The sequence below is a fragment of the Equus przewalskii genome, chromosome 25 (assembly GCF_037783145.1).
Source record: "Equus przewalskii isolate Varuska chromosome 25, EquPr2, whole genome shotgun sequence".
NCBI classification, from domain to species: domain Eukaryota; kingdom Metazoa; phylum Chordata; class Mammalia; order Perissodactyla; family Equidae; genus Equus; species Equus przewalskii.
This window is the reverse complement of record NC_091855.1, coordinates 33,949,205-33,974,009: the sequence shown is the minus strand read 5'-3', so window position 1 is coordinate 33,974,009 and position 24,805 is coordinate 33,949,205. Positions and strand designations below refer to the sequence as shown.

Here is a 24,805-nt window from a genome sequence, read left to right as displayed (position 1 = left end):
CTAGCAACTGACGGTGGGCTTTGATACACCCCACTTTTTTCCTGGGGGCACAGGATGAGGCAGAACATAATCGCTGCAAGAAGCAGCTTCGCAGTCAGGACTCCGGTCAAGTCCTGGCTCAGACCCTCAGCACTGAGTGGCCATAGGCAAGTCACTGAACCTCAGTTCCCTGATCTGTGAAAGGGAGAGAATAAAACTACTTCTTGGGGTGAAAAGAGATCATTCCTAAACACTCAGGACACAGTAAACATTCAAAAGATAAGAACCCTATATGAGGGTACCTGGAGTGGGCAATAAAAGTAATAACAGCCAACATCTACGGAACCCATGTAATCATCTCAGCCCCTTTAGAAGCCACGTCGCCACTTCACACACGAGGAACCCGGCACAGAGACATTAAGGGACTTGGCCAAGGTCACCCCACTAGTAGGTAGCAGAGCTGGGATTCAGACTCAGGCATTCTGGCTTTCGAAGCAAAACTCTTAACAACCACTTCCAGTTTGGCAATTTTTAAACAGCATATGTGCATTTTGATGGCATGAATAGTTCATCCAGAAAACTCCATTTGTGAAGAGTTTGCAAGAAGGGGGGATTTCAAAGTGAGGACCAGCAGAAGGGGCTGATCCAGCCTCAAGAAGAGCCTGCTGGGAGGTTGCTGGGCATGTGCCCAGCGGGAACAGTGAAATTCCCTGCCCCCTCCGCCTCCCTGCCTCCCCTGCCAGGGTATCTTCCGCCCCTTGCCCACGTCCATTTCTCACCTTGGGGCCAAGGCACTAAGCGTGGAGCTTTGAGCCGCCCAGAGGAGCCAGCAGAAGGTGAGCTGATGTCTCTCCTCCCCTCCCCCGCCTGCACTCCGCTGCCCTTAACCCGCAACTGTGTGTCCTGATGGCCCACCGCACAAGCTTCTGCAGACCCCTGCGGCGACAGTCCCAGACTCTCCCTCACGAACAGGGATGGGGCACCCCCCTCTGAGCCAGGCACTGGGCTGGGAAGGAGGACCCTGCGGAGAGACAGCTGTGGGCCAAGGACCCCAGTGGGCAGTGCAAAGAATGCTGGGAAGGGCTCCAAGGGCAGGTGGAAGGGGCTCAGCACAAATTGCCTGGGCAACCAAGAAGGCTCCACAGGGGAGGTGCCTTTCAGGTCTTAAAACTTGGACAGGAGTTCAAGAGATGGGTGCACAGGAGGTCTTTTGAGTGGAGAGGGACATAGGAGTTAAGGTATGCAGATGTGAGAGAGCAGAAGGTGCTGAGAGTACAGCTAAGGGCAGCTTGGGAGAGGATGCAGGTGGCGATGAGGGCTCTGGACTCACCTGCCTGGGTTTGAATCTCAGTGTCTCTGCTTATTACCTGTGTGACCTTGGGCAAGCTACCTGAGCTCTCTGTGCCTCATTCCACCATGTGTAAAATGGGGATAATAATAGTATCCACCTCACAGAGCGGTACAGCTCAAACGAGTTCGTGCATTTACAGTGCTTAGAACGGTGTCTGGCACGCAGGAAGTGCTCAAAAACTGAGCTGTGACTACTGTTACTGCTGTTCTCTGTGGGGCAGAGGGCCCTAAGGCCTCCTTGAATTCTCAACAAAAGCAGCGGCAGGTCCTCTGTGGTGTCCCTGGCCACCACTGCCGCAGGCACACTCAGGCCCTGGGAAGGACAGAGCAGGGATCCAGGAGGAAGCGAACCCAAGTGGGGACCCCTGGGCTGAGCTGCTTGCGCCGGGGTTAGGGGAGGTGGAGCGAGGCCCTGAGCAACAACAGGACACTGCATTTACTGAGTAGACTGATGGGCTGGCGCTGGGGACACCGAGGGGAACAGAACAGAGAGGTCACTTCATGGACCCTCCTCATAGCTTCTCACCTAGGGGTTCTGGATGTGGCTGGAGAAGGACCCTGGTCTGAGCCCACGCAGGCAGCTCCAGAGCCCGTCCGGGGACAGGCTGGTAGTGGGGGCCGGGAGCGCTGTACCTCCAGGACAGGTCTGCGCGACCGCGGCTCTTCCTGGCAGGCGCCTAGCCGGTGGCCTGTGGTCAGAGTGAAGGCAGGGTGTGGACGGGCAGGGCTGGGTGTGCCCGACGGGGGAGCGGGGGTGATGAGGGGAATCGGAGCATAACGTGGCCCCGTGGTCCCAGAAAGAGGAAGGCCTGGCCGGGACACGGACTCGCCGGCGTGCCCAGGCCACCTCCGCCAGCAACCCAAGGACGCAGTGCCCACCCGCTTGCTATGCACCGGCCGTAGGATGGGGCGCAGGCAAGGCGCGGGGTGACGGCGGTCCCGCCCCTGGCCGCGCAGGTACGTGTCCCTCTCTCCCCTGCCCGGGGCCAGCCCTGCTCCCCGCCACAGTCGTGGGGTCCCGCTCGCGCCAGGTCCGGGAAACGGCGTGCGCTCAGCAGCGGGGTCCGGGGCACCGGAGTCTAGCCCGGCGCCTTCCCCGGCGCGGCCACGCGGGTGCGGGTGCTGGTGCGGGTGCGGACGGCGACGAGGCCCGCCCGCTGTCTGCCCCCAGCGCCGGCGCGTCCCGGGCCCTCCCCCGGGGGAGGTGTCTCCGCCCGTCCCCCCGCGGCCGCCGCCCGCCTTAGCAGCCCCCTCGGCTGGCTCCGCGGCCACCTCGTAATTACTTCCAAACCAAAGGAAGGCAGCTAACCCTTCCTGTCCCAGAGCTCGGCGGCACAGGTGCCCCAGAGATGCCGCGTGGGCCAGGCTTTCCTTGACCGGCCCCACATCGGCGAAGGGCGGCTCGTTGTCGGGCACCGGGCGGATCACCGAGACCCGACCATGCCCCTCTGCCACCGAGGGAGGGCAAAACTGGCCTGGGATTGGCCGAAGAAGCTCCAGGTGGGGTCGCTGGTCGGCAGGGCCCCCTGCCTGGCAATCAAGTGGGCCCAGGTAATCGCCCGGCTGGGGATCAGTGATGCGGCGCCGAAGGGCAGGGTAAGGCTCTTGGGGATTTAGCGGTGGGCAGAGGAGAAGGCGCTGACTTGGAGCCAGAGGCTGTGTGGCTTTGGGCAGGTCACTTGCTGTGGCTGGGCCTTTGTAAGGCGGAGATAAGTACTAGCCACCGCCACCACACAGAGGGATTGCGAAGACAAAACAGATGTGAGAATGGTTTGAAACTATACACATCTGAGATGATATGGATATGTTTTCCTTCAACCCCTTCCTCCCCCCAGGTAGGCTTCCAAAGAAAGGAAGGCAGGAAAAGAATTCCTGAGCTTAGCAGAGGAAGCAGGGCTGGAGCAATGTGGATGCTTTAGACTATATAGACTAGAGTATCTGCCCCTGAGAGCCGGGTTCCTGGACCAGGTGGCCTGGGTCCACCTCTCAGCCTTTCCACCTATTAGCGCTATTACCTAGGGCAGATCACCTGTCCTCTTTTTAAGCCTCAGTGTCACTTTCTGTGAAATGGGCATGATAGTAAAACCTACTTCCTAGGGTGGTTATGAGATCAGGCAGGGAGACATCTTGTCTTGAAAATGTTGTAGCGCCCCCTAAACGTTAGCTCTGAGTATTCTTGCTGTTACTATTATGTTACACCCTTCTGGGTCCAGTGCACACTGTAGGGGGAGAAGACTCATCCAACAGGAAACAAAGAGTGGAAAAGAGATTTCGTGCTTTAGCTGGCTGGTCTCAAACAAGATGCCTTACCTCTCTGAGCCTTAGTATCTTATAGGACAAATGGAGGTTATTATATCCACCTCACAAAGTTGTTATAAAAATTAAAGTCAAATAACCAGATGCGTGAATCCAGTACATGTTAAGCCCTTAAATGATTTTGGAGAAAAACAATTCTTATGTTCTAGTTATCGATTGCTGCATAACAAACTGCTTCAAAAGATAGTGCCTTAACATAACGGTGCTCGTCTGTTTTGCTCGTGAGTCTGTGGTTTGGGCAGGGCTTGGTGGGGATGGCTTCTCTCTGCTCCTTGCAGCATCAGCTGAGATGGCCCAGCTGGGGCTGGAGGATCTTCTTCCAAGGTCACACCCTTGTGGGGCGTGCCAGTGGATCCTGGCTGTCAGCTGGGAGCTCAGCTGGGGCTGTCGACCGGGATCTTGGTTCCTCCCAACGTGAGCCTCTCTTTGAGGCTCCTTGGGCTTCCTCACAGCATGGCACCTAGGTTTCAAGGGCACCTATCCCAAGGGACAGGGAGTGGGAGCTGCTGATCTCTTTGGGCCTGGGCTCTGAAACTGGCACAGTGTGGCTTCCGCTTTATTTTTTGGTGAAGTAGTCAGAGAGCCCACCTAGACTCCAGCGGAGGGGCCTTAGACCCCATCTCTCAGTGAGAGGGTCTCAACTGCCAGCCATCTTGAACCTACCACAACTTGAAAGTCTTCTCTTTTGCTTTTTTTTCCCCCTCTGGGTGCCATGGTGACGAATTAATTCATCTTTGCAAAGGATGTAGGGTTTCTCCCAGGAGAACACCAGCAGAGATACGAATACTCAAGACGGGGGTCTCTCACAGAGCCTGTTTTGGGTCAGGATCATTTTCTCTGGGCCTGATTCGGGGCTGAGGGAGCAGGCATCATCCTACATGGTGGCTTCTCTAGCATCTGTTTCCCTGGGACCTCTGAGGCTTCAGTCTCCAGCTCTGCCAACCCCGTGTCTTTAAAACAAGAGGGAGAAGCCAGGGAGAGAGTAATTTGGATCCAGAAAGCTAGATTTTAGCAGGTGGCCTGGGCTGGGTGTAATGAGCATTGTTGTGGCTCTCAATTCTCTGGAGAAGTCTGTTTTTCAAGACGGCTGCTGCCTGGGTGTTTGGAGTGACTGTTGTCATACATTATTAAGTTATTAATTGATGGGTTGGAGCACTCTGGGGGGGAGGGAGAAGCAGGCGGCTCGTGGGGGAGGCAGGCCTGGGGGTCACCATGGCAACCTAAGGCATGTGGTTGGTGCTCCGAGCAGGAAGGATGCCCCGGGCAGGTCAGACCTTCTCAGACAGACAACAGACTTTCCAAAGAGAAACTAAAGCCTCTCTCTCAGCAGCAGGCTGCTGCTGTAATGCATCTTCACACATGGCCACCCAACTGTGCCTTCGGAGCCAAAACCAACCCACTTCCTGTTGCCTCATCCTGTATCCTGACTGTCTCCCCCAGTTCATTAGCTCCTAACTTCAATTTCAGCCACACTTGGCCTTCTAGGCGGGCTGCAGAAAGAAATGGAGTTTAGATTCATTTATTCCTTGAAACATTCAACACATTTTTGTTGTGGAATTATTTTGGACCAAACCACCGTTTTCCCTGGCAGAGAACAGAACAGACTCAGCTCCTTACTGTTTAGAGGGGGAGAGGGGCATTACTAAGTAATAATACTCCTCCCTCCCTTCACATCTCAGCTGTCTTCAGCCCACCCTGTCCACCCTCCGTTCTCAAGGTGTCGCTCAAAGTCCACCCGGACCGCTATCACAACTCACCCTCACCACACATCGCCCATGGCTCTCTTGATGGGTCCATAAGGCTCTGGTTTCATTGCTCTCTCTTATCTCTCCTTGTCACATTTTGTCCCAGGTTCAGGGTGGGGGGCAACGTCCAGATATTTATCTCCTTCCTTTCTCCCTCCCCTCCCATATCAACTTCTCTCTCTCCCTCCTTGCTTCCCTCCCTCCCTCCCTCTCTCTTTTCTCCCTCTCTTTCTTTCAGTTCTCAAATATTTACCAAGTGCCAAGCCCTTGGGCAGCATTGTACTAATCACTGTGGGGCTGCAAAAGAGAGAAAGTGGGCCTGGGCTCACAGGCCTGGGAGCTTGTTAGAAGTGCAGAAACTCGGGCCCCACCCCAGACCTAGTGAACCAGAACCTGCTCTTAAACAAGATTCCTGGGCAATTCGTGTGCATGCTGACATTTGAGAGGTCCTGCTCCACAGGGTTTTAAATAGTACAACATGGTGGCATGGTAGGCAGCATAATGGCCCCCCAAAAGATGTCCAGTTCCTAGTCCCTGAAACCTGTGAATACGTTACCTTACATGACAAAGGGAAATTAAGGTAGCAGGTGGATTTAAGATGTCAATCAGCTGACCTTAAAATAGGGAGATTGTCCTGGATTATCTGGGTGGGCCCAGTGGGATCAAGGCTCCTTGAGAGTGGAAGAGGGAGGCAAGAGGGTTAGAGAAGGAGATGTGACGATGGGAGCAGAGGTCAGAGAGATGCAATGTGAGCCGGACTCAATCCGCCACTGCTGGTTTTGAAGATGAGGAAGGGGCCATGGCCACAAGCCAAGGAATGCCAGAAGCCTCTAGAAACTGGAAAAGGCAAGGAAACAGATTTTCCCCAAGACCCTCTCGAGGGAATGCAGCCCTGCCAGCACTTTGATTTTAGCCCAGCGAGACCCACGTCAGACTTTTGACTACCAGGCTGTAAGATAAGAAATTTGTATTGTCTTAAGCCACTAAGTTCGTGGTACTTCGTTCCAGCAGCCACAGGAGACTCATACAGTGGTCAAGAGCCCTGTCTTTGGATTCCAGTGCCTCTACTGTTTCCCAGCTCTGTGACCCTGGGCAGGTTGCTGGCACTAAGTCGCAGTTGCCTTGCCTGTAAGACAGGGATAACGCTGCCTCCCAGGGCTGATGTGAGGGTTGAAACAGAAAACATTTAGAAGGTGCTCAGCAGGGTACCTGGGACAAAGCCTGTGCTCCAGAATGGCGCTGACTGTTCTTCCTGATCCTCAGCTGCTCCCGCCTCTTCTCTGACCCCACCAGCGCTGTGATGCCGGGCACGTGAGAGGTTCTCCACTGCTCATCCTCTTGTCCTTGGAGCCATCCTTAGTTCACACCTGGCCTCTTTTGAACCTGCAACAATGCTGCACCTTGCATGGGCTCCTCTGATGTAAGCGTGTGCTGAAATGGAAGGCTACTGCCTGGGGAAGGCCAAGGCCAGCCTTCAAGACACAAGTCAGTGAAGGTCCCTACAGTCAAACAGCAGTGGCTCATAACAGGTGCTTCTTGTGCTTGTCAGAGCCCTTGGGGAGCCTCCAAGGCCTTTACCCCGACGGGCCCCAAATCAGTAGAGTAGCCATGGGGAATAAGGTGGTGCACCATAGCGAACATCTTAGCAAGTTGGCCTGCCCGTCCTTCACCCTCTCTAGGGTGCGTCAGATGATGGGGCAGGACCTTTGAGCGTGAGGCACTGTGCCACCACCACCACCATCCTCAACACTGCACCCTTGCCAACACTTACCAAGAACCTACTAAGTGCCAGCACTTGCTGGACCTCATCTCCTTTGACTCTCACAGAGGCCACTGGTCATCCAGGTTTGTGATTTCTCAGGGTCACATAGCCAGACAGTGGCAGCACGGGGACTTACCCTCAGTGGTCTAGCCCAGAGCCTCCGCTCTTAACCTCCATCCTGTAGCCACAGGGTTGCTGCCGTGTGCTGGAGGCCTTGCACGGTGCCACCAGTTCAGGGCAGACTCCAAAGCCCTCCCTATGATGACTCTCAGGCTTCCTGGATCTCTGGGAGGCAAGTGGGTGCCCGAGGGCCTTAGGGCCTGGGGCCCTGTTGCCCTCAAAATGGCCTCTAGAGCAGCTCACAAAAGTCCACCAGCCCTTCAGAGCCCATGTTCCTGGAGCAGATGTTTATACCAGGGGCACAAGAGGGATGTCCGGGGCTCACTCCAACCTTCTGGGACTGCCATCCCAGGGGGTCTACAGTGCTTCATGACCGCTGTCACTGGGGGCTTAAAGAGAGAATGCGAAAATTAATTCAGGTGGCAGGCCTGGCCCGGTTGAGGTCCTTTTGTCTTTCCAGGATGGAAGTTAGCCGTGGAGGCGGGTCTGAGCAGCCCCTGTCGGGTCACCTCACCCCACGGGCCCAGGCGTTCTCACCCTTCACTAAATGCCCCGCTCTGCTCAGCAGCAGCCCCAAGATGCTGCCACTTTGGGCTTAGGGACAGAAGTCTGAATGGGGGGAGTCAGGCCAGGGCTTCTCTTGAGGCTGTTATTACTACCAACTCACTACTTTTACTGAGTTGTGAGTTTACTTGGTGAGATTTGGGGGAGTCGAGGTTATGGGTTGTCTAGGACCCTCAGGCTACTGCTTGATGCTTGGTGTCTCCACGGTTTCTAGTCCTTCCTTCCTGTTTTAGGTTAAAGACAAAAACCCTAGCACGAACGTGGAAGACACCATGGGCGCTTTTTTCTCCTACTGAGTGGGCATCTCACAGAGGGCATGGGCTCAGCTGATTTGAATAAAACTGAAGCAAGCTTCATCCTCTGTCTACAGTGCTAAAGGCCCAGTGGGGAGGGGATGGCGGTCCCGGCGAGAGGAAGGCTCCCCATGCCAGGTGAGGTATGGTGCATACTGCTGGCAGGGGGAGCTGGGCAGCTCGGGGGTGCTGGGGGGAGGAGGGGGCACAGTGCCATGAGTGGTTCCTGCAGGTATAGACAGTGACGGTATAGATGGGCTGTCTGTGTGTGTCCTGTTGGGCTGGGCTGCCCTATGGAGAGAGCCAGAGGTGCTGTCTTTGGCCGGTGTGTCATGGGGGTAGCCAGGTCTTCACCACTAAGGTGGTGAGTAAGTCAGTCCTGCTCTCCTAACCCACCTGTCCTTTCATATGACATCAGGGAAAGACAACCACACTTCTGTGACTCAGAAACAGCATCTGTGTCTACACGCTCACCACTGTGCTATGACAAGGCGCAGGCTTTTGCAGCAACTGATATAGGGGACCACTGAAGAGGGCCTGTGTGTGGTAGCATTTGCTTGGAGGGCCCAGGCCCCACAGAGGGGGATTTTTCCTGGGACCCCTACCCATACAGTCCTTGGACAAGACTATAGTAGTTTGCTGTCTGGAGAAGACGAGTCCCACAGATCACCTAACAGAGCAGGGAGAATGCACATCCTCAGTGACTGCCACTCATGGTGGATGTTGGCTCCCTGGCTCCAGCAACATAACCCACGAGCAGCTTCCAAGGAGACTCCCCTGGAAGGAGGAGGTCATGCCAAAATAGCATGGCGCCGGAAGTCGGCAGCAGGGTCAAGAATCACAGCTCTTGCTCAGCTGCAAGGCCCGGGTCTAGGGCCTTTGTGTCTCTGGGCCTGAGCTTCCCCATCTGTAAAATGAAGAGGCTGGGCTGGTGACCTCGGGGTTCCCTTCAGCCCTGCTGTGCTGAGGGAGGTCAGCACACGCTCCTGAGAGCCAGAAGACCCCGTGAGGCCAAAGCCCTGTGCCTGCTCCACGCTGTGTAGAAACACTGCTGCTTGCCTTATCCATGGCCCAGAACCTTACTGTGTTGCCCTCTCTCTGTTCATCTGCAGAACAGGATCCAACCTGCCTCCACCCCATCAGGGCTTCTCCACCCGGCTGCCCGTTGCACCTGTCCAGAGAGCTTTTAAAAACATTGGTGCTGGCATCTCACTCCCAGAAAGTATGATTTAATTTGTCTAGAGTGGGGTCTGGACATTGGTATTATGTTTCATAAGCTCCCCAGATATTTTCTAAGGTATGTTGCAAAACACCAACCCAGATAGTGGTTTCTAGCGGCTGACAGGTGACAGCCTCGGGGAAGGAGCGTAACAGTCAGCTTCCCCCTGTCCTTGCCTGTTGTCTCATTGTTCTTGCCTGTGTCCACGGTATATTCTAGTTACCTGAGCGTCGGCCTGTCTGAGTGGCTCAAGCGAGGACCCCCGGGCCAGGGTTCCTATGTCTCCTCTCCTGGTGTCCTGTAGGTGTTCAAAGGTGGTTTGATGGGTGGAATTAGCACACCCTGTTCCTCCTGCATCCCCCTGAATCCCTGAGGCCCCCCACCCCTAGTTCAGGCTTTAACATTCCCATCAAGGTTGCTTCCTGCGTCTGGCGTGTGTAGAAAGCAGACCGAGGATGCGTGGAGGGAGCAGTCCCTCATCCTTTGGCTGGCCAGTGTTTCTCAGCAACCGGCAGCCTGACACCAGATCGGAGTTCACATGATTCTGCCTCAGCTCAGGAATGGGCAGCCTCCAGCTGGGATTTTCTAGACTGAGCTGGGAGGCGTGGTCTGTGGGAAATCACCAGAGGGGGAGCACGGGTCCTGGCTGCAGGGTTGTCTGCATGGGGTGTCTGCCAGGCCAGGCAAGGTGGTCCAGTCTCCTCCCCCAGGCCTCTGCGGAGCTGCTGGAGGAAGTGGGCAGTTTGAGGTTTGAGGGTAGAGCTCAGCCAGGCAGAGTCAGAGAGGACCGGGATTCCCCTTCGTGCCGCTCCCTTACGGCTCCTCACCTGGCTGCAGAGACTGTCGCCTTCTTAGGGTCCGGAGGCTGAGCAGGAGGGGGTCAGTCCAGCTGTTTCCAAACTGAGGATTGTACCCATTAGTGGGTCAGGAGATCAATTTAATAGCTCATGACCTGCATTTAGAAAAACAAAATAGAATGGAAATGGTCAGAATGCATCGCAAGCGTTAGGGTGAGTATCGCTCTGGGGAAGTCAGTTTCTGTGTGTGCATGCACATGTGTGTATAATGTCTGTGTGAAATACATCGTGTATTTCGTGCTGTGGTTTGAGATCAAAAGAATATAAAGGCAGTGAGTTGGTACCTTGACACCTGGGTTCTGGATTCAGATCCACCCAGCTTAGTGTGTGAACTTGAGCAACTGGGTTCGCCTCTCTGGGTTCAGGCTGTGAAAAGGGTTAGCAGTGCCAGCCCCCCCTGACTCACAGCGACTTCGTGAGCCCCGATGAGACTGAACTTCGCAGCAGTTATGGGGGCTTCAGAAATGAGATTCTGTCCCGTTGTTGTTGCTGGAGGGAGGCTATCTGGGGGAAGATGGGGACTAAGGAAAAGCACAGCCTGATTCTCCTCCCGCCCCAGAGGGAGATATCAAACAGCTTGTGAAACTTTCAGGAAATGAAACAGCCCGGTTTCAAGCGTGTGGAGGTTTGACCCGCTAAAGGGAAGGGGAGCTAGGCTGGCTGGAGCCTCCCACTCTGTGGGCTCGGGCTCTGCGAGCAGGGCCGTGGGCAGGCACCGTGAGTAACTGTCTGTGTGCGTGCCGAGTGCACCACACGGGAGACGGGGACTGATTAGATCACTGTTTATACGCCAGCCGGCCGGCCAAGTTCCGGCATCAGGCACCTCCACCTCCTGCCTGGGAACATGCAGGAGGCTCTCCATGGGCGTCAAAGGGACGCTTCCTTCCCTTCAGGGCAGAATTTCTCTTGGTCGTTAAAGTCCTCAGAGACCTCTACGCTCATGATCATCTGTCTAAAGATTTGCTTTTAGGTGTTGGGTTGCTTCGTGGGTACTCTCTCTGTTTCTTAGCTGGGTGATCAAGTGTTGGAGGTACATGCAGCAGCTCCTTGTGTGGATTCTTCACCCCAAGCCTCTCCGCCTTGGGGAACCATGGGCTGGGCGCATAGTGGGTTTTCCTCAGTGGGTGTTGAGGAGATGGTTGACCTGGCAGAGCGTCTTCCAGGTGCAGGGGCTGGCCTGAGACTAAGCCTGGTGGCCCTTGTGGTGGCATCTGTGAGGACTGGAGCCTGGAGAAGCATGGAGGTGGAGGGTGGTGGCTCAGTGACAGTCGTGACAAACAGGAGAACAAGGTATAAAGGAAAGCGTGGGCCAGTCTGAGTTCACAACCTGACCTATCACACTGTAACTGTGGAGTCTTAAGCAGGTTGGTTCGTCTCTTTAAACCTCAGTTTTTTCATCCTTAAAATGGGCACTGATGAGGGTGGGGTTCGAAGAGAGAATGAATGTACTGGAATGTGCCTGGCCTGCACTGAGAGGGCTCTCAACGGGTGTGACTTGGTTCTTCCATCCCATTTATGTTTTTCCACTTACAAAACACTTTTGTCTCCACTATGTCCTTTGGTTTTTGAGAAGCAAGCTGTCCGTGGAGACCAGGGGGAGAAGGGACACCCTTGACGAGGTACAGTTTCCAGCTGAGGGTGCCTGTCCTCAGGGACTGGTAGAAGGGAGGGCTGGCTGTAATAAGGCCCGGGTGAAAAAAGCAGGACTCTCTGACCAGCTCAGGCAGCTTGAGCAGATGCCAGGCTCCTGGAGTGATTTCTCCTCCTCACTTTTCTGTTTCTATTAATGATATCTCCACTGTCCTAGCATCCAACCTCAAACCCCCCCCACCACCTACCTATCCGTCAACCCATTCATCCATCTATCTACCCATTAAAGCATCCATCTATCCATCTATCCCGCACCCATCAAGCTATTCACACATCCACCCACCCACCCATCTACCCACCCACCCATTCATCCATCTAGCCACCCATTCACTCCTCCATCTATCCATCTACCCCCTCATCCATCCATTGACTCATCCATCTACACCTCCATCTGTCCACCCATTTACCCATCCACGCACCCACCCGCCTCTCCACCCATCCATCCATATAACAAATAATTTTTGAGAGCTTATAAGGACCAAGCATGGAGGAACATCTCAGATTTGTCCCTGACTGTTCCCCACTCCCTTCTAAATAGTTGTCAGTTTCTACAGCTTCATGTTGGCCATGCCTGCTCACACCCAGACCCAGTCATGCCAAGCTACTTTCAGTTCCGCAAAGGTGCTCATTTTCTCTCTCTCACATTTGACCTGATTTACACGTTGTTTCCACAGGAAAAAACTCCCATCTGCTCAGGCAGCCCTTCCCCCTTCTCCTGGTCTTTGCATAACTTGCTGCTGGGGAAGACTTTTCTGGCTGGGTTAGGTCAACTTCTATGAACTCCCTTAAAATTTTATGCTCTCCTTAGGAGCTGGTTTCACTTATCTTCTCCCCTCTCCCATGAGACTAAAAGCAACTTGAGTTACTCTAGGGGCCAGTGTCTAGTGCAGTGCCTTCCATTTAATAGATACTCAATAAGTATTTGTTGTGTGAATGAATAAGTGAATGAGTGGATGGATGGCTGGTTGGATGGACAGACGGATGAATGGAGAACCATTGAAGGGTTTGAAGCAGGAGTTTGAGAGTGGTAAGATGGAGGCAGGACATCTGATTGGAGGCCATTGCATTCTGGGGAGGAAATCTTGACCAAGCCAATCTAGGGCACTGGTGAGAGAGCTGAAGAGGAGGTGATGGATGTGGGAAATATTTAGGAGTTAAAAATAGTAGAACTGGGTAATTAACTGGGTGCTCTGAATGAAGATGAGGAAGGGAGCTGAAGGCTAGCCATTCAACGTGAGTGACTGGGCAGGTCGAGATGCCCCTTCCAAGAACAGACTGGTGGAGAAAATGATGGAAGCAGGGTGAGCCTCACTGAGCATGTCCTGTGAGGTGGCAGGAAGCTGGTTATGTCAACCTTCCACCTGGTGGGAGGTCTGGGAATCGCCAGACTACAGAGGAGATGCCGTGTCACAGTTTGTGCGGAGTAAAAAGAATGAACCAACACTAAATGTGAGTGTGAGGGATGCCCACAGCACCCACTGTACACTGCCTCGAGTCGTGATTTGTGCATGTGACGTTCCTGTCTTGCAAGATGGGAGGCTCCCTGAGGTTGGGAGCCATTTCTTCTTCATCGCTAAGGCCCCCATGTCCAGCCTTGTGCTGTGAACAGAGTAGACGCTCCACAAATACTTGTCAAATGAAATCCAGAGGTCCTGGACTGTTGGGCAAGCCAGTCCATCTCTCTGGGCCTCAGTTTCCTCGTCCCTAAAATAGGTAAAATAACAGGGCTGTTGTGACGGTCGGACGAAAGGGCAGATGTGAAGTGCTCTGTAAACTATAAAAGATTTTGTAAATACAAAGTGTAAGTACTCTCCCAGATTCAGTCACTATTTCTTGAGAGGCTGAATCAGGCTGTTGATCTCCCAAGGGATCCTGGTTCTGCCCACAGGTTCATCTGGGTCTCAAGTTCCCCTTCCAGCCACCTCTGTTCTCCAGCCCGGGAACTCATGTAGGATACTTGACAGACCTTCTAACCTTTGATTGCCTTGCTACTCAAAGCGGGGTCTGTGGCAGCACCAGAATCACCAGGGAGCTTGTTGCAAATTCTTGAGCCCCACCTTAGACTCACTGAGTCAGAAATTCTGGAGGTGGGGCTCAGTAATGTTTTCACAGATCCTTCAGGTGACTCAGATGCACTTAAGTTTGAGAACCACTGCGCTAGAATACCAAAACCCTCTTTTTGTTCCAAAGTGAACGTAGGAGATGCTTAAATCTAAACATTGTCAATGTTTCTTCTTTGCCCTGCAGGCTTGAATATTTCCAGCTTTGGTTGCCAGAATTTGCTTATTGTTGGCCTAGGAAAGAGGAAGCTACAAGCCGTAGCCCCAGCCCACCCCACACATGCATACACTCACCACTAGTAAACAACGGGCTTCAGGCCAGGTGACTCTCATTGAATTCCTAAGACCTGACAGGACGTGTTCTCATTATGTCTTCATTTGCCCTGTTTTCTTGGCTCCTGGGGGCCTGTGCTTATGAATGAATTTTATCTTCCTGCGGGTGGATTTTATCTGAACTTCGGAGAGGTAAATTCAGAGACACAGAGGGTCTGGGTGGGTGCCCCTAGGCACCGTTCAGGGACCTCCGTTGCTGTGGACTTCACGTGTAAGCCAGGTGGACCCTTTGGCCCCACAGGTGTGGCCTTGGGATTCAAGGACAGGGCAGCTGGGGAGAGGAGGGAGAGTGGGGTCAAACTCTGACTTACTGGGCTGTGGGCAAAGCTTTGGGGTCTCAGGCCTCAACTTCTCCTTCTCCCTTCCTCTCACTGTCAAAACATAAGCGAAAACAAAAAACCGAAAACACAAAAAGCAAAAAACTAGAAAACTTGTGTTATGCTGGTGGGAATGCAAAATGGTACAGCCGCTGTGGAAAACAATGGTGGTTCCTCAAAAAATTAAAAATAGAACTACCATATGATCCAGCAATTCCACTTCTGGGTATACACTCAGAGAATTGAAAGCAGGGAGTCAAACAGATATCTGTATACCCATGTTCATAGCAGCATTATTCACAATAGCTGAAAGGCAGAAAAACCCAAATGTCCATCAACAAATAAATGGATTAACAAAATGTGGTCTCTGCATACGATGGGATATTATCCAGCCTTAAAAGGAAGAAAATCCCGTCACATGCTGTAACATGGATGACCCTTGAGGACATTTCGCTAAGTGAAAAAGCCAGTCACAAAAGGACAACTACTATAGGATTCCACCTACATCAGGTGCCTACAACAGTCAAATTCATAGCGACGGAAAGTAGAGTGGTGGTTGCCAGGGGCTGGGGAGGGGGCAGAATGGGGAGTTAGTGTTTAATGGGGACAGAGTTTTTCAGTTTGGGGAGATGAAAAGTTCTGGAGATGGATGCTGGTAATGGCTGCACAACCATGTGAATGTAGTTTGTGCCACTGAACTGTACACTTGAACATGATGAAAATGGTGAATTTTACCTTATATATATTTAACCACAATTATAAACAACTAGAAGAAGCACCCCTCCCCCACCACCATCACTGAAGTTCCAGGCCTGTGTGCTGGAGAGGACAGGGAGGTGAGCCCAACTGGGGAGTCCTCATCTTCCGGGACTGAGAGATTGGGGGTGAGTCCCAGGTGGGGACTGGATGTGGCAGCGAGGTGGAGCATGGAGCAAGGAGACTTGGCTTCTCATGCCAGTGTTTCCTTCCTCAGGCTGGCTTTGGGCAAGTCACTTTCCCTTTGGAACCTCTGCTTCCTCACCTGTAGGATGGGGAGGGGGCACTCGCTCCTTCATTCTAGGAGTATTCATGAATGCCTGTGATGGGCACACACTGTTCAAGGCCTCTGCCCTCTTCAAATTTACATTCTCATGGAGGAGACAGATCATCAACAAGCAGACAAGTAAATAAGCAAGAAAAACCTCTCCGATGCTGATGGGAGCTCTGCAGAGCAATCAGAGAAGATGATGTGATGACAACTGGGGTGGGGACTGCTTTAAGTGGAGTGGTCAGGGAAGGCCTTGCAAGGAGGTGATGTTTAAGCTGAGATCTGGCAGCAAAGGAGCGGGCCCTGTGATGGGAGTTGGGGGGGGGGGTGGCAGGCTGATGGAGGAGGGGTGCAGACGGCAGCACTCTAGGAGATGCAGGCCCTGATGCAAAGGCCTGAGGCAGGAGCAAGGCTGGGTGACTGGGGCACAGAAACTGGCCAGTGTGGCTGGAGTGCAGTGGTGGCCAGCAAGGTGTGGGGAGCTGGGGCCAGATCCTGTTGGGCCTTGTAGGTCTCGAAAGGAGTTTGGGTTTCACCGTAGGTGTGATAAGAACTGTCTCAGTGGGTTTTAAGCAAGGAAGAGGAGGATCTGGCTTGCATTGTAGAAAGATTGCTGTGGCTGCCATGTGGGTAATGGCCAGGGGCAGGAGTGGGAGAGCTGAGGTGGGGAGGCTTGGCTACGGAGAGAGCCACAGAGAGTCTAGGTGGCGGGGAGTTGGGGGGGGTGGCTTTGGACCAGGCCCATTGCTTGCCCATTTTAGTGGCATTTATGAAAGCTATAGGCCCCTTCCCCAGAAGAAATGCACATACCTGTATATTTACAAGATTGAGCATGTGAATTCAGGGGAGCCCCTCAGGGTTATCCTCCATGAACCCCAGGATTGGAACTGCTGGGCTGGGTATCTCTGAGCCCCTTACCAGCAAGCTGTGCCAGCTTCCAGGCTGAGACCTGGCTCCCATGGCCACAGGCCAGGCAGGAGCCACAACAGAGCCGACAGGAGGGAGGCTGTGGAGGGAGGGCCCTGGTCAGCAGGTGATGAGACGTCGGTGGATGCTGGACTCTGAGGGGTTTCCCTTCTGGCCTGTGAGTCCCAGCTTGACGATGGTGAAGAGAGAGCAGAGCCAGGGTTATCTGCTGCTACTGCAAACCAGCTTAATCCAGACCCCACTCATTCAAAATTTGCAACCGTACAGACCACACATCCTCAAGGAGGGGTGAAAACTGGTCCTTGGGTGGGGTGGGAAAAATCACAGCTATTACAGTGATCTGTCATCTCAGGGGGCCACAGTACATAAACAGATATGCAGTAGACCTGGGGTATTAAAGTTTCATGGAGGGTGGTGTGGTTAGGAAAAAAATGTCTAAAAGGGCTACTTGGAAGGATGATTATAAAAAAAAAAAAGGTTAAAAAGATCCTGATTTAGACACAGAGAGAGAGATTTTCCATCTGAGCCAGAAATGTGAAATCAATAGAGTAGCTCAGGCCTTTATATATTAATTTGTGAAGTAGGCTTACGACAAAAACTTTTATTCTCTTACTCAAACATATTTGTATACATAGCATTTCCTTTGATAAATTCTTAACAGTGTGGACTTTTCACTAATTCGAGTAAGATTACCAGGCTTTACTCTACCTTTGTGCCTCTGGAAAAACAACGCTGTGCACTTTGACATCCATCATTTTACGTGGCCCTGATACTGACCCCAGGGGCAGGCGTTTTTATCCCCATTTTACGGATGAGGAAACTGAGGCTCAGGAAGGGTAAATGACTTGCTCAGCTCGTAAGTGGCTGACCTTGACCTGGTGCTCACGTGTCAGTCCCTGGTCCTGTGCTGTCCCCACGCTGGGTCCCCAAGCTCCACGGAGGAGAAGGGAGGTGGTACCTGCTGATGAGCACCCAGACTCCAGGCAGTGCCCTGCGGGAAGCCCCGCCTTTGTTTCTTGCCAGAGCACAGTGGGACATGGACAAGGTTGGGCCTCTTCCATGCTGTCTGGAGAGGCCTCCAGGAGAGGCTGTGGCCTCAGTGTTACCGACCTCATATTTTCCCATGAGCAAGTAGGAAAAATGTGAATGATGCTTATTGCTGCAGAAGAAAATTCTGGGGCCCTCATTGTTGCATGTGGGTTGGAATTCATCTTTACCTCGAGCTTCCCTTGGAGAGCTGGGCTCGGGATGGGCACATGCTCACAAAAGCTCCTGGGCTTGCTTGCTGCACTGAGGGACCAGGAGAGTAACAAGCAACAGGAAGCCTAGGAAGGTGGATGGGGAGACATAAGCTACATTTCTGTGTCTTGGTGTGTGACCCATTCGGATATACCAGTTGAGTTGGAGTTGGTTGGCTGGATCCTCCTCTAAATTAAATGAGGCACTTAGAGCAGTGCCTGACACATGGTAGGTGGTGTATCAATGTTGGCTCCTATTATTCTAAGCCTTTCCTGCCTTTGGCTTTCAGGGGCTTACCCACCGCCAGTGAGGCCCAATGTTTGATCCAGCTTGAACCACATCCCATAAACAAGATGGCGGTAGAGAGATTGGCCTGTTCTCTGAGCCCATGAGTGGTGAGGCCCCCTTCAGGCCCAAAGATGGGGAACATCACCGCAGACAACTCCTCGCTGAGCTGTACCATCGACCACACCATCCACCAGACGCTGGCCCCAGTGGTCTATGTCACAGTGCTGGTAGTGGGCTTCCCGGCCAACTGCTTGTCCCTCTACTTCGGCTACCTGCAGATCAAGGCCCGGAACGAGCTGGGCGTGTACCTGTGCAACCTGACAGTGGCCGACCTCTTCTACATCTGCTCACTCCCCTTCTGGCTGCAGTACGTGTTGCAGCACGACCACTGGTCGCACGGAGACCTGTCCTGCCAGGTGTGTGGCATCCTCCTCTACGAGAACATCTACATCAGCGTGGGCTTCCTCTGCTGCATCTCTATCGACCGCTACCTGGCCGTGGCCCATCCCTTCCGCTTCCACCAATTCCGCACCCTGAAGGCGGCCGTGAGCGTCAGCGTGGTCATCTGGGTCAAGGAGCTGCTAACCAGCGTCTACTTCCTCATGCACAAGGAGGTCGTGGAGGACGAGAACCAGCACCGCGTCTGCTTTGAGCACTACCCCCTGGAGGCATGGCAACGCAGCATCAACTACTACCGCTTCCTGGTGGGCTTCCTCTTCCCCATCTGCCTGCTGCTGGCCTCCTATCAGGGCATCCTGCGGGCCGTGCGCCGGAGCCACGGCACCCAGAAGAGCCGCAAGGACCAGATCCAGCGGCTGGTGCTCAGCACCGTGGTCATCTTCCTGGCCTGCTTCCTGCCTTACCATGTGCTGCTGCTCGTGCGAAGCCTCTGGGAGTCCAGCTGCGAGTTTGCCACGGGCATCTTCAATGCCTATCACTTCTCGCTGCTCCTCACGAGCTTCAACTGCGTTGCCGACCCCGTGCTGTACTGCTTCGTCAGCGAGACCACCCACCGGGACCTGGCCCGCCTCCGAGGAGCCTGCCTGGCCTTCCTCACCTGCTCCAGGACCAGCCGGGCCAGGGAGGCCTACCCGCTGGGCGCCCCCGAGGCCTCTGGGAAAAGTGAGGAGCCGGAGCTGTTGATGAAGCTCCACTCGGCCTTCCAGACCCCTAACTCATCTGGAGTGGGAGGGTCCCCCACAGGTGGGCTGGCCTAGCTCGGGTCAGGTGTGGGGCGAAGTGAGGCCTGAGCTTGCTTGTCGGCCGCTGCCCACTTTGCCAAGTGCAGCACCTCTTTCTGCTGGAGGGGACGATGGGCCTGGGTCACTGGGCCTGGACCTGTGCTGCAGCAAGACCTCTCCGGTTCCAGGCAGCCTGCTCTAGTTGCTGAGCTCGATGGGGCTTTTGAGTGTGGGGGTAAGCCCCCAGCTCATGGGTATCATCTCCTGCCAGCTGGGCTGCTGGTGGGAGGAACACAGTGAACTGTCATCTCCAGGAGGTTTTCAGAGGGAAGCTGGGGTGGGGGGTGAAGAGTGCGAGAACATGGAGAAAGGGGGCTTGGGAGATGAGGGTGGGTGCCTGAGTGTGCACCTGCCAGGGCTTTCCAGTGCCGTTGTTGTCACAGATGACCCCCGTCCAAACGCACTGGTGTTATCTGAGGAGGTGACACATGAAACTGTATGTCATGGATAACACTTGAGTCCCACCCCACAAAAGGGTGGGAAGGAAGATGAGTGGGGCCAGGAGGTTGGATGGGGAGAAGGAAGGTGGAGAGGCATTTGGGGCACTGGGAGTGCAGGGAATGGGGACAGTGGGAGGAGTGACAGGCAGAGAGACCCCAACTCCAGCCCCGTCACAATTTCACAGAGAGAGTTGAGCAGATTCCCCAAGCCCCAAGGCTGATGGAGAACAAATCCCAAGGCTCCCTGGGCCTCCCTGGGGTGATGTCTGTGTTTCTTTAAAAAGTCAGTACTGACGCTCAGGTGTCGGGACAGAGGCCTAAAGCCAGGCTGTCTACCGAGTTCTCTACACACAATTCCTCCTAATTCATTTTCTGTTTCCATCTGCCCAGAAGCACCAGATCCAGAAGCCTGGGAGTGTGTAAGTGTGTGTATATGTATGTGTTCACGGTTAAAATGCTAGGGTCTCCATGAAAGCTGTGTGCCAAGACATGGAGGCTAGGGTCATGTGACTGCTGGCAGTGTTACCCCCCAGCCCCTGCCTCTGTCCCCAGCCTCACACACTGTGGAGTGTTTAGCAGCCTCAGAGAAGAGCATGACATTCTCCCCAAGTTCTTAGATACAACAAAACAAACAAAACAGAGACGTGCTCTCTGCCATCTCTCAGCACAAAGGCCTGGGGTTTAGCTCCACTATGGTTTACATAGGCCCTGTGCCAAGGAGAGGAGGTGGCCCTTGGCTCACCTTGCCTCCTCTGTCCTCCCAGCACTGCTCCTTTGCCAGATGTCCCACCTGTCCCACCTGGAGAGTGATAGTGGGCCTGTGGGCCATGTGCCGGCCAGGGTACTGACTGCCATCTTTTTTTCTGTCCTGGAACGCTGGGTACAGGGCTCATCTCTCCTGTAGCTTTGTGCCTGACGATGTTGAGCCCCAGCCTAGTGAATATACCAAGGACCAGAAGAGCTTCTTGCTGCTCTAGGGACCTTCCCACCTTTATAGAAATGCTAGCCCTTCAGATTTCCTGACTTGCCTCAAAAGCCTGGGATTCAAGCTCCTTACAGCCAAGGAGCAAGGTGGACTCAAGCCTGGGAAGGTAGAAGCTGACATCAGTAGAATATTTCAGGAATCTGCTAAAGGGAGAGCCAGGGAGAATCTCCTCCTCAATCTCTCTTCCCTTCCCTTCCCCCATCTCCAAGAAGTAGATATACCCTGAGTCTCTTAACCCTCCCATCAGGGGTGCCCAGAAGCAGATAGCCCAGGCTGGATGTACCACAGGGAAGTGTGGTTACTGGGGCCCCAGGGCCACACTTGGCCCTTACGGTGGGCCTCCCATAACTTGGGGAAGTTCTCTTCCCATTCCTGGAGGAGGACGTGACCAGGTCTGAAGGTGGCAGAAATGGCTACACAGCCAAGAAGAGTCCCCCCCCCACCCCCACCCCCAGTGCCAGCCCCTGATCTTACTGGGGCAACGGCACTGGTTGAGCCCTCCAGGCTTCGTCATTCCACAGCACTTTCCCCTCTTTTGACCTTCAACATGGCCATTCCCACTGGGATGGACTAGGATGAGCTGAAGGCATTTCCATTTACTATCAAGAGTTGTATTTTTGTATTGTCCTCTCTTTTATGCCAAGTATGCGAATTTTGGACTGTGCAATGGAATTGTGTAGCAAACTTGAGTCTGCAAATAAAGCAAAGTAACCAGCCACAGCTGGAGTGTGCTGCCATCCTTATGGGGGTGAGGGGTCTTCGAACACCAGGGTGATCTAGAGGGCCCTTGAAACACCCAAAAGAATCAGGAAAGTCCAGGGATTGACCTTCTCAGAGAAAACTCAAACAGAGCAATTAGGGGATTTGCCCTTGATCACCCAACAATGGCCAAGAAGGATCAAGCCCTTGTAGAGGAATCCCCTCCTCATCGCCAAACTATAGGGGAGGAAGACACTTCCTCTATCCTCTAGGTCCTTCTGGCTGGTCTAAGAGTTAAACTGACATGAGACAGACTAACAGGAGAAAATCAAACAAAGCTTTATAACATGTATACATGGGAGAGACCCAGGGAAACTGAGTAACTGGCCAGAATGGCCAAGGTTGCCATCTTAAATACCATCTTCAGACAAAGGTAAAGGAGGATGTTGGGGGTGGGGGGCATCAGTTCTGGGAGATTACTAGAAAAGGACAGTAAACAAGAATAAGTCTATTATGCAGATTTAAGTCCTTGTCTTCTGCATTGATAAGAGTTTCTAGAGATAAAGTCACCCCCCTCTTCCTGGTACAGAGAGGGAGATGTCGTTACAAATGGAGATTTCCCTTACAAATGTAAATGTCTCTTACAAAGGGTAACTTCTACTTGGTATTCAGAGTTTCTCCCATGTCTGTAGCTTTTAAAAAAATAACCAGCCCAAAATAATCCTCATGCCAAAGAGACATCTTGAGGTGGTGAATTCTGCTCCCCGACTCCCTCAAGTGAAGCGGGGGTCTTCTCTCCCTCCTCTTGAGATTCATACAGTGTCTTCAGCTCTTCAGCATGTTGTTGCAAATCTACTCTGGGACTTAACTTGCCCACCTCCCTTTTGAGGACAGAGCCCAGGCCTGTGGTTTGGAGAATATCACTCCCTCTGTCCTTGGACACATGACCCCTTCTACCTGCCGAGTAGCTGCTTCCCACAGCAAGGGAGGGCTTGATCAGACCATACCATCCCCTTCTCACTAGAGATTGCCAAAGCAGAAAGGCCCGTTGCACTCATCTCTCCGGGGCTGTCCGCATTGCTTGGGTTTTGTTTGGGGAGGCCCACATTTGTTGACCAGACTTTTTAGGCTGCAGCATCTTCTCAATAGTGGTAGAGTCCCTGTTTATCACCAAGGATTAACTGCGTCATATTAAAATGTAAATTTGGCTTTGGTCACTTAATCCCTTTCTGGGTCAGATTCCTGGAGTTCTGGAGTGTTCCGGAAGAGTCAATCCTTCTTCTAAACAGACTAAGTGAGGATATTATTGAGACTTAAGACTCCTTTCTCTCCTGAGAAAGGTCCATCTGGTTTGGACTAAAGGTGGCAGAAGCCATTAGATTCCTTTCTTATTCACCACTGTTGCTTAGCAAGATGACGGCTCATCTTCCTGTTTACACACACTGGTCTGTGGGTTAGCTAGACAAGAGTGGGAGAAATTTTCAGCACAGAATACTTCCCCATCTGCTGCTTTCCTCTGGCTGGTACAACCAAGAGAGAGCCAGAATCTGGCGCTCTTGGTTCAATGCTTTTCTGAAAAACTTGCTCCTCACAACTGGTGATCCTGCAGCCTCCAGGAATTCATCTGGCAAGATGATGGTCTTTGATGGCAATCACCCTGGGGTCACAGTGGTGCCCAGTGCTCTGAGGAAATGGTGGGATTTCAATTCCATTTGCTTTAATTCAACTCTCAAAAGGACACTGCTGGATTAGACATTTGCTATCAGTGCTGGAATGTACGGTCGAGGTCATGATATCCAATTCCCTCTCCATGACTAATCCCGTGTATGTCCTTTCAAAATGATGGTCCAGTTTCTCTACAAATACCACTAATAACACAAATTTTCTACTACCCAAGACAAGTCATTCCAAGGTCGGGCAGAAAATCTTCACTCTTAATGAGCCAAAGTGGAACCACTTTTCCCACTGGCCTTACTTCTGGCCTCTGGAGCCACATGGCTCTTCAGGTACTGATATTTGAAGACAACTCTCATATCCTACTTCTCAGTGTTAAACCTCCCAAGCTTGTACTAGACAAGGCTGGATTATTCTGCAGGAACAAATATACCCCCAAATCACAGTGCCTTAAAACAGTAAAAGTTTATCTCCTGTTCATGCAACATCCAATGAGTGGCTGCTTTCTGGCAAGTCTTTTCCCAGGTGATAGCAGTGATTCAGGATCCTCCCATCAAGAGGTTCCATATCTTGGAGTCTTCCCCTTCCATTCACACAGGTAGGGGAAGCAGCACAAAGAGAATCTCACGGGAGGTTTATGGCCAAGTCTGGAAGTGGTTGATATCCCTGCTACTCACACTCCATTGGCTAGGTTCTGGTCACACGGCCCCAACCTAACTGCAAAGAAGGCTGGGGAATGTAGTTTTCCTATGTATGCAGGAAGAGGAAGCAGAATTGGTGAACATCTGGCCAGTCTCTGAGAGACAGCTCTTCAAGCCACCTCCACTTGGGTTTTAAGCACTCATCTTCCTGTACCTCTTATGAACAAAACCCACTTTTTCAAATGTGATGCTTGGATCTGAAGCGAGACTAAGTCTTCTGACTTGCAGCAAGGAGAAAGGAACCGTTTACTTCACTGTACTCCTACTGATGCATTAGCTTTTCTGGCAAGCATATCACATTGCAAACATATATTGAGTTTATGTGAATTGCTATTAAGCTGCATCTTCTCCATCCTGTCTGGAGCAGAAGTCTTTTGAACCTGAGAGTTAGACTTCATTGTGGAGCCAGTGGAACCCACGTGGAATGGGCAGAATGCAGTGGGTTGGATGAAGGTGAGGCTGGTGGTCAGCAGGGCCTGTGCAATGAGAGGCAGGAAATGATCTCAGAGGAATGCCTTGCTCAGCTGAGCCATGAGTGGCACTTGGCCAGAGGACAGCCAGGGAGTTAAGGAGCCCTGACCCCCTTAGCTGTCTCGCTTACCTTCAAGTCCCACCTGCAGGGTCTGTGGGGCATATGGACCTCCATGTGCCCAAGGTCTCCAGCCTGACCCAGAATACCCACAGAGCATCCTAGGTACTGTTCACCAGGATCCCCGCCAACCCAACATTCCTGGAAATGCCCAGGGATGCTCACATGCCCCATGAATCCATCATGGTGGACATCCCAGCCCATCTCCCACCCTGGGCCACCCCACCATTCCCTGTAGGTCACCTCTTGTCCCTTGTAACCCACTTCTCCAGGTTGCAATATGTCCACCCTAGACGTGGACACAGGCCCTTCCCCAAAGCACAGCCAAGACTAGGATGAACTTGAGCAAAACTTTACTAAAGGCCTCAGCAGGACTCATATTGTGGAACAGAAAAGCATTAAAACCGGATCCTGGAACTCAGGCTGGACT

The 24,805-nt window shown here is 52.9% G+C and overlaps 2 protein-coding genes across 7 annotated transcripts in view; one reads left to right on the top strand and one right to left on the bottom strand.

The window, feature by feature from the left end:
* Positions 1-21,432, top strand: part of GPR68 (G protein-coupled receptor 68) — a 28,466-nt gene extending 7,034 nt beyond the window's left edge. For 2 of the 6 annotated variants that reach the window (XM_008507431.2, XM_070594426.1), the window contains exon 2: positions 18,048-21,432. In XM_008507431.2, the coding sequence (XP_008505653.1) occupies positions 18,178-19,263 (1,086 nt within the window). In that variant the 5' untranslated portion in view covers positions 18,048-18,177 and the 3' untranslated portion in view covers positions 19,264-21,432. Of the gene's footprint in view, positions 1-1,538; positions 2,287-2,498; positions 2,926-9,952; positions 10,359-18,047 lie in introns of those variants that run through there. The other 4 variants (XM_008507428.2, XM_008507430.2, XM_008507432.2 and 1 more) reach the window with 4 other exon arrangements.
* A 294-nt stretch (positions 21,433-21,726) lies between these two features.
* Positions 21,727-24,805, bottom strand: part of DGLUCY (D-glutamate cyclase) — an 86,489-nt gene continuing 83,410 nt past the window's right edge. The window contains 1 exon segment of the mRNA XM_070594427.1: positions 21,727-24,262. The gene's annotated coding sequence lies outside the window, so the exon portion shown is untranslated.